Source organism: Solanum lycopersicum, chromosome 3 (assembly GCF_036512215.1).
Source record: "Solanum lycopersicum chromosome 3, SLM_r2.1".
Taxonomy (NCBI): Eukaryota; Viridiplantae; Streptophyta; class Magnoliopsida; order Solanales; family Solanaceae; genus Solanum; species Solanum lycopersicum.
Genome location: NC_090802.1, coordinates 59,961,843 through 59,971,652, shown reverse-complemented (window position 1 = coordinate 59,971,652; position 9,810 = coordinate 59,961,843). Strand labels below are relative to the sequence as shown.

General features: G+C 33.8%; 2 protein-coding genes across 2 annotated transcripts; one reads left to right on the top strand and one right to left on the bottom strand.

Moving 5' to 3' along the window:
- Positions 1 to 1,911: 1,911 nt before the first annotated feature.
- LOC101252377 (fasciclin-like arabinogalactan protein 4) lies at positions 1,912 to 3,779 on the top strand. Its single transcript, XM_004236164.4, has one exon. The coding sequence runs from the start codon at positions 2,282 to 2,284 to the stop codon at positions 3,563 to 3,565; it is 1,284 nt and encodes a 427-aa protein (XP_004236212.1). The 5' UTR covers positions 1,912 to 2,281; the 3' UTR covers positions 3,566 to 3,779.
- Positions 3,780 to 5,120: 1,341 nt separating this feature from the next.
- Positions 5,121 to 9,768, bottom strand: LOC101252675 (phosphoenolpyruvate/phosphate translocator 1, chloroplastic). Its single transcript, XM_004236165.5, has 9 exons — positions 8,509 to 9,768; positions 7,868 to 7,990; positions 7,629 to 7,781; positions 7,310 to 7,395; positions 7,091 to 7,175; positions 6,685 to 6,804; positions 6,483 to 6,551; positions 5,607 to 5,736; positions 5,121 to 5,448 (listed from the first exon to the last, which is right to left on the bottom strand). The coding sequence occupies exons 1-9, from the start codon at positions 8,896 to 8,898 to the stop codon at positions 5,372 to 5,374; spliced, it is 1,233 nt and encodes a 410-aa protein (XP_004236213.1). The 5' UTR covers positions 8,899 to 9,768; the 3' UTR covers positions 5,121 to 5,371.
- Positions 9,769 to 9,810: the final 42 nt, after the last annotated feature.

The window sequence follows — 9,810 nt, the reverse complement described above, 5'->3', positions numbered from 1 at the left end:
AAATGTTTGAAAATATTTTCTCGACAGAAATAAATTGTTTTTCCTAATAAACGGAAATAAGGAAAACAAGTTACATTATTAATAATATTTCAAATTTATTTTCTCCTCTCATCCATCCAATCCTCGGTCGCCTCAAAAACCTCACTCTCTATTTCATCCACTCTATACATGTTTTGTTAGATAACATATATTTGTCTTTCAAATAATATTTTTTCAACTTATTTACCAAATACTAGAAACAAGTAAGAAACTCAATTATTTTTTTAATAAAATATTTTCTAAGAAATAATTTAATTATTGTTTTTGTATTTGAGTTTAACTCTTATATAATTCAGTGTAACAAAACTAACAACCACTTTTGTTCTTTTTTGTTTTGTCTTTCCCTGTGGTCTTACTCTAGTTTTCCTTGCTATTATTACTCTCCCATCTGTTCCTTTTTACTTCCACTTGACCTGACCCTTTTATCTATAAATTAATTTTATTCAATTATATATTAATTGTATATTGAATTTTCTATTTAACTACTAATATTTTATATAATTATTCAATTATATTTTTTTTGAAAAAAGATATTATTTTGTAATTTGCTAAAATTGACGAGTAAAATAGAAATGGGCGGAGGTACTTAATATAGACAGGAAGGCGACAACCTTGGTAACAATTTTTGGAAAGAATGAATTAATATAGGTGCATACAGTAGCTATTTATTTATAAATAAAATAATTATTCAAGTATATATTTTTTAAAAAAAAGATATTATTTAGTAATTTGCTAAAACTGAGTAGTTTAATGGAAATGGGCCGAGGTACTTAATAAACAGACAGGCGACAACCTTGATAACAATTTTTTGAAAGAATGAATTAATATAGGTGCATATAATAGCTATTTAGTTATAAAAAAAAAAAAATTTGTTTTTTCTATTTTATATTGATTGAATTTTTGACATTTTTTCTACGGTTTTAAGTTCAAGATGACTGTTTGAATTTTTTTTTTTTCATATTTGTCCTTTTCTAAGTTTGATATTTTTTTAGGGGGAAAATGTATCCCGAAATTTCAGAAACTTATACTATACTAAGGTCCTATTATCCCCTGAATTTATTTTATAAGTAATTTTCCACCCTTTTCGGTCTACGTATTAACTTTAAAAAAAAATCAACTAGTGATGGGCCCACAAGATAGTGCCACATAGGTTAAAAAGGGGTAGAAAATTAGTAATAAAATAAGTTCAGGGGTAATAGAACCTTAGCATAGTATAAGTGTGTCTCTGAAATTTCAGACATAGATTAAGGAGGTACTTGTATATTATCCCTTTTTTAGGAGATTAATTACACTATTTACAAGTTATATTTATGAATTTATAAAAAATAATAATAAAAAATATGATTTAGATTATGTCTTTAATATTTTTGTTAGTAAGTGTGAATTACAACATACTACGTAAGAGTAAATGGCCTTGTGAATTTAGGGCTAGTTATATAGCTAATTAGAGCTACATAAATATAATTGGTGTAGAAATTAGTTACAAGTGAATTTATATATTAGTTTATGTAAATATTAGTTACATATCTATAATTTATTCTGTTTTCTATCAACATAAAATGATATGTGTATTTCTTCATAACTTTTATACATACTTTAGTTAAACATGTTTCTAAAATGTCAATTAAATATCGTAATAACTTACATAAATAACATATTTTTTATCTACCATATTAGATATCTTATAAGTTATAAAAAAAAATTAAGACATAGATAATTTATTATAAATTTAACAGAAATCACAAAAAATTTAATATGAAATTGCAATCTATCCTTCTTTAGTTTGTAAATATATTAATTTCTTAGAAAGTAACACAAACTGGATACATTAACATATAGTTCGAATACATTAAAGAGTATCTAGAATACCTTATAAAATAAATTGGATATATTATAAAATAAATTGAATACATAATAAATAGCTCGTTACATTAATATGTAGTTCGACTATATAAATTTAAAAAAATTTTAAAATAAAAAAAGATATTAAAAATAAGAGAAATATAAAACTTGTAATTGCGTCATTTTTGGTCAAAAGAATATCCATCATCTCCAACCACCCCTATAATTATCATACTTTAAAATCATGTTAATCGTTAAAAATATGAATATAATAATTTGCATCAGTATTCATACCCCAAGGGGTTAAGGTAGGGGTGGGTAGCAATCTTTGTTCAGTTCCTAAGCTTCTCTCACTTCATCACTCTGCCTCTTGAATCTTCACAAGTCAGAACCAACAACAATGGCTGCCGCAATTTTCATTTCCCATTTTACCCCTCTCACCTTTCTCTATTTTCTTCTCTTGTCCACTTCCTACATACCCATTTTAGCCATTAACATTACCCATCTTCTATCTTCATATCCTGAGCTTTCCGAATTCACTAATCTCCTGTCCGCCACCACCGTCGCCGCCGATCTGGCGGGGCGATCCTCCGTCACCATTTTCGCCGTCCCCAATACCTTCATCCGCAACTCCGATGTGATAGACAACCATTCTCCGTCGTCATCCTCCCCCATTAGTCTCGGCGATGTCCTTCGTTACCATGTTCTGCTCGAGTACTACTCTTGGCCTGATCTCCGCCTTATACCACCCGCCGGTAAACTTGTCACTACTCTGTATCAGACCACCGGACGAGCTCCTAGCAATTCCGGGTCTGTTAACATTACTCGTGACCCGATTTCAAATGCCATCACTATTCATTCACCGAATTCCAACGCTACTGTTATTAATTCTGTGAAGACAGTGCCGTATAACATTTCGATTTTCACCGTTGATTCAGTTTTAGTTCCTGATGGGTTTGATTTAATGGCATCTGAAACTCGACCCACTTTAGGTCTCAACATAACACAGACGCTAATCGATGGGCACGACTTTAACATCGCCGCTTCAATGCTGATAGCTTCAAGAGTGGAAGATGAGTTTGAGGATGACGAAAGGGGTGCTGGAATAACGTTATTTATGCCGACAGACCAGGCATTTTCGGATCTGAACTCATCGAAGATATTCCAATCTCTACCGGCAGAGAAAAAGACCGACGTGCTAAGGTTCCACGTTTTGCACTCGTACTACCCTCTGGGTTCACTGCAATCGATAGTGAACCCAGTTCAACCAACATTGGCGACGGAGCAAAATGGGGCTGGAAGTTTTACCCTTAACATTTCTAGAGTAAATGGGGATGTATCGATCGATACCGGGATCGTTCAGGCGTCGGTGACTCGAACGGTATTTGATCAGAATCCAGTGGTGATATTTGGGGTTTCAAAGGTTTTATTGCCTAAAGAATATTTTCAAAAGAATTCAGTTGAGGTAATTAATAAACCAAGTAGTGGAGCACCTCCATCAGCTGACCCACCGGAGATTTCTATCTCACCGGTGAATTCGCCGGATATTGATGGTTCAACCAACCACTTATCTTCACCGCCGGGGTTCGGAGAAAAAGAGTCGTCGTCGGCGAACAGGAAAAGTACAGTAAGAATATTTTTGGGTTTATGGTGCATAGGGTTCTACCTAGCTACTGGGTATTAATTAATTTTGAAATTGTATAATTAATTTTTTTCCTGTGCTATGTGGAAGTAATTTAGGTCAAGTAGTATCAATTTTAATTTTTTTTTTTGCCTTTTTCATTTCTTCCCTTTTTTAAAGCTTCATATAGTGTTGTAATTGTAATATGTAAAGAGGTCCATTTTGTTTATTGCAATTGCTACATAAGTACTACTAGTAATGTTTATGAAATTACAAAGTTTTGTATACTTCTTTTAATTGAATTTTAGCTTACACCTGACGCACTGGATAAAATCGAGGTTTTAACCAAACTAAGCCATTATATAAAGTCATTCACCAAAATAATATGTTTTTCTAAATTTTTACAAAACTAGTATAAACGTATTTCACAGTAACGTTTTAGGATATATTTTATTTTTTAAAAGTTGATGGCGTCAGATTGATATACATTACTCACAGTAACGTTTTACTCTTAAAAGTAAAACGTTACTTACAGTAACATATATCAACCTAATGCTGTTAGTTTTTAAAAAATAAAATATACCCTAAAACGTTACCGTGAAATACGTTTATACTAGTTTTGTAAAAATTTAAAAAAATGTATTACTTTAATAAATTGTTTTATATAATGGCTTAGTTTGGTTAAAAATTCGAATAAAATCCTTTCCCTTGTCATAGTAATTATTTTTATTCATATAAAAAGCTGATGACAGTAATAAGATTGACCAATCTTTTGCTGAAGTATTGGATCTTTAATGGGAAAAATACCATTATTCTTTATAATTTTTGTTTAACTAAACACCCAAAAGAAGGAAAAGTACATCTTTGAGGTGTTGGAAAATGTACTTAGCTGTAACCAACCAGGTGCATTCAATTTTTACTTGTTGATCTCAGCAATGCAGAGTACCTTCAAGAATAAGAAGACGCTACTTAGATCATTTTATTTGGATTTTTTTTTTCTTCTTTTCAACTTTTAGCTGGCGTTTGTTTAAAAATTCAAAGCCTATTATTTTTTAACAATTCAATGGTTGCACACTTTTGGCGTTGGCTAAAGTAATTTTTTAATGTGTTTTGGATTTTCCCACTTTATGAGAAAGAGGAAATATTTAGGTCACCTAAAAGAAACACAAAAGAATCTGTCTGGATTTGTGAGGGAGCTATAGGACATTACTGGCGAAAATAATGTACGGGCAATTCAGCAATATTAACATTCCTGTTTGATGGACTGATCTAGTATATGTACAAAAAGTTGGACAAAGATATAATCCAGATTCGGTTCTCTATATAGAAATTCAATATCAGGTACGTATTGCATAAAATTCAATTTGTTAATTTGGGCTACTCATACTGCAACACTAGTATTGAAAGCATGACATAGGAATCCAGATTCGATTATATAGAATTCAATACCTGGCCCATATTGCACATCCGCTTCTTTTTCGGGTGCTAACATAGCCTTCAAAAAGCAGAAGCACAGCAAATAACGAGTCACACAACTATGAGAATTATTGCGCGCACAAAAAAAAAAAAAAAAAAAAAGCGGAACTTTAGGTTTCCGATCCTCTACTCAGAGAGATAATTAACACCTTGGGAAGAGAAATATTTCGAATGCAACGGTATTGTAATCAAATAATACAAAGTCTGTCATGTTTCAGTGCCCGAAGCCTAGTGAAATCGTCAAATTGGCAGCAATTACTTGAACTGCCTAAGAAAAGAATAATTTATCCAACATGACACAACAGACTAAAAGAAGATCCTGCCTACAATACAACCAAAGTTTTGGTTCATCCGTCTAATGATTATAATCTACCATCAAAATTGATCGAGATTTCATTCTGTTTTTGCCTTGGCCTTAATGCGCTTCACCCTTGAATATAGGAAAACTCCAGCAAGGGCAATTCCAGTTCCTACATCAAAAGTGAAAAGAAAAAAAATAGTTCACTACTACCTTTTTATATTCAACAAAACATTATCATTTGAGCTGTTAAGAGATAGGAGTGAAAAGGGGAAAGGGGATTTCTCAATCAGCAATAGGTTGACAAGTATAAAGTGTAAGGTGTCATACCCAAACCGTTAATGGGAGATACAGGTGTGCGGAAGAAGAGAACGGAAGTCACAATAACCACCACTCGCTTCACACAATTACCCACAGAATGAGTAACAGGCGATACCCTCTGCAATATCATGTAAGAAACCTGCACCAAAAATACAGTGTCAGCAAGAAATAACATAACCAGCAGTTCTCACAAATTAAAGGACACAATTTTCAGTCATTCATCAAATTGTGCCACATTGATTTGTGAATTACATTAAAAGAAAAAAAAAAAGGAATTCTACTCAAGCAAGCCAAGCTGCTGATTAGCAGTTCACGCAGCCATGAGTATACAACAGTAAGAGAAACTTTTAGCCAATTCTGCATTAAAATGGCCATTGATCATAGCCGAAATTCGCCAACAGATGAAATAGCCACCTGTGTTTTTTCAAATTTTCCTCGTATAGATCTTCAATTTTTTTCAAACGGACTGCTTCAGTGTGAAGTGGAAAAAAATCACATTGACCTATATTCAAAACATCTGTGCTAAGGAGATAGCAAGGAAGAGCCATGTGTTTCAAATCGGTCTAAGTTGATGGGCATGCACTTCCAGCATGCTTGATACTGTCCAAAAGAGATGGCAGGGAAAGGAACAATGTAACACCATGCAACCACAACTTGCAAGCAACAGAACACCATAAAATCAAAGTACAGTATTACACAAATTATGTCAAGGTCTTATCTAACGATGAAGTGGACGAAAAATGCATTAATTAGATCTCACATAACCCTGTATCACTGTAGCAACATAAATTATGTGTTTGTTCACTAAGGCAGGCTAGAATTTGAATTGAATCTTGTTATAGAACTCCAAGGAATCAATGAGAAACCGAATGCACAATCCTATACCTGCTGATAAGCATGGAAGCAGAGAGCAGCAATGAAAGACCTTGTGTAAAGCTGGTTCACATTCATTCCCTAGCACCAAAGGAAAATAATAAGAAAAAATTAAAAATAGTTTCTGCAATTTCTGTACAACAGAACAATGAAAAACGACAGAGTAAGCAAAAGGGTAGAAGCAATAAAAAATTCCACTTTATATATCACTTACTGCAGCTTCCAGAAAAGCAGGAGTGAACTTGACACCTTCCGTGAAAAAGGCGTATGGGGCCAGCAAGAAAAAGGACATGATAGTGATTATTGAAAAGAGAGTAATGTTATCCAATGACTCCTGAAGGGAAAAAATTGGAAGTGTAAACTTCACAGCATTTCAGAAACCAAAGAAGACTAGCAAGAAACTTGGGTTTTGTCTTGTAATTGCAATAAGGTTAATCCATAAACAAGATAGTTACTTGATGAAAAATTGAAAAGAACTCTCGAAAAAAAATCCACATAGTTTTCTCTTACAACTAAGATTTCATATAAGCTTTAAACATCAACCAAAGAAACCTTCAACTTTGGGTACATATTTTCTTCATACCCTCATCTAGTTATAGCATGAAACAGACCAAAATTACCTCTTTCCGGACCATAAACTTCTTGCTGAGGACATTACGAGATTGATTGGTTAAATTAGAGGCCATTGCACTCCAAAATCCAGCCCTAGCAATCAACAACACATCATTTGAATATAAAATTTTGGAACAAAACTTCGTCTAAAATATCTCCCACATATATACTAAACTAGCGACAAAATCATATGGTATTATATAGAACAGAAAATTTGAATCTCTCACCAATTAAAAGATGCCTCAGTCATTGATGCCAGTCCCACTCCACCAACAATTGGTACAAGAGAAGATAAAACCCACAAGGTAGGGAACTGCGTGAACAAGATAATCCAATGTCATTAACTATAATAACACAGACAGTAGACAAACAACTAAATTGATGTGTGAACTTTTTCTTTTTAAAGTAGCGGAGGCATAAATATAATCTGAATTAAGATGAAAATATATGGAAGAAGAAATAGAAAAATAGTTGCTTCGCCCTGATATCACAAATGAATACAAGATATTTATATAGAAATGTAAAGGACATTCATCTAAAGCACACCTCGCCTAAGAACATAGCAGAGAGGACAACAGAGAAGAATGGCTCCATAGCTTTGATAGTGTGAGTGAATGACACAGAAACTTTTCCAAGACTCATGTTGGTGAAAAGGTTGCCCAAGGTATGCACCGCTGCCAATGGCAAAATTGCAACAAGCTGCCGATTGAAAATTGAAAATCAGAACACATTCACATAATCAGGTCTAACCCCAAACCGTAGTTAATTTGTCTCAATGAAGTTACCTGTGCACCACTGATTTTTGGCCTTTTGTATAGATTGAGAGTCCACATTAGAATTACAAGGACGGAGCCAACAGCAAACTGTGCGAGAGTCACTGTAACTGGGTAAGGGAATGCTTTCAGCACCTATAGAATACAGCAACCTTAATCAATTAGACAATGGTGCAACTTGACAAGCGGAAAGGCAAAATTTGACTTCTGTTTAGCAGCCATGTTCACTTCCAAGAAACATGTACTGAGTAATGTACAGTTTCATTCTCTAAGCAAATCGCATTTCAGAAGGCATCTTACATGTGACAGTGAAGAGATTCGAAATCACTTCAATTAATTAGCAATCTATTAGAAAACGGCTCAATTTGCAAACGTAAATGGACAGGGAATAGATAATTCCAAAACAAGAAAAAAAGTTGACAACTGACGAAGTTAAATCGATATTCTAAAATTTTGAAACGATTCATGGCTTGGAGATCCTCACAAATAGCAATACATGCATGCATTTACACATACAATAAAAGCACTCTCAACCACAATTCCACATGTAAGGAAGCAAAACTTACAACACGTACGAACAAGCGGTATAAGCAACAAATAGATCAGCTATACTTATTCATCAATACAAGCTGGATGAGAAAGAGAAAGTATACCTGTTTGTTGTAAATGTTGAAGTAGATGTTAAATAGATACCAAAGCCCGAAAAGAGATCCGAGCACCACTGTTTCCATCAAAGGCTTAGATTTGGGTGCCTCTCCAGCGCTGTCCGGCAGAGACGTGGCTCGAACCTCCACTCCTTCCGACTGACGCTCTGGAACCGGAGCCGGAACAGAAATCCATCCATTAGGATTCAACTTTGACGAAGAAGAATCCGCTGAACATCTAATTGGATTGATTCTCCTCGATGTTGAACCATTTAGGGATCCAAAACGAAGCGGCTGAGATAAAGGATTAAATCTACAAAACGAAGCGGAACTGGACGGGTTGTGAGGCTTCTTAGGGAGTGAAATTGACGGAGAAAACGAGATTGCTGTGCTCTGCATTTTGGCGAATCAGATCGAAGAAATTGCAGCAGAGAGAGAGAGTGAGGAGAAGAAGAATATAAAGTGTGTTGTTGGGGGAGAGGAGACGTTGGGGACTCCGTCGGGGCGTGAGAAGTGAAGACAGATTGTATTGTAAACAGAAATGTAAGGGGGAGGGATATTCTGGGTGTTTTTGGTAACTTTAGGGGTGCATTTTCAATGATATTTTAAATTGTGGGTTGGGGTTGGTGAATACAGGTAGTTGGGGGAGGACAAATTTGTTGGATCTGTGATTGGTAAATTACTTTCTTACCAAACTGAAAACATTGTGATTGGATAAAAAAATTAAATTAGCAGTGAACAAACAATACGAATATACATATATAGATCAAACTCCAGGTCTTAAATTTTATGAATATTTTTGAACTTTTGAAATACTTGGTTCTCACATTTGAAAATGAGTAGTATTAAACTTTAATTTTTTGGGATGGTATATTAAACTTAATTATTCAATGTAAATGGCATAATTGAGATTAACTGAACACTGCATCAAGTCCTATAAAGTGTGACAATTGTGAATGGAACATTTTTGTTGTATTTTATTTGTATCATCACATTAAATTCCAAGACAATGAATGATTCTAAGCAAATTTGCAGTTATATTCCTCAATCCTCACACTTGTTACTCCCAAGTTTAAATCGGTATTATTTTCTTAATTCAACTAAACACAAACATTAGGAAAAGAACTGAGAAATGTGTATTTTGAGGAACATTTGTAATAACTTTTCGCTACTGACATATAAAACTGCTTATTTTCATAGCTAAAAGTTCAGTTTGGAACGATGGGAATAAAATAGAATGTTTGGTTAGAAATCATATGCATTCCCGCTGAAATTATATAATCAATTTATTTATTTATTGATACAAAAAGT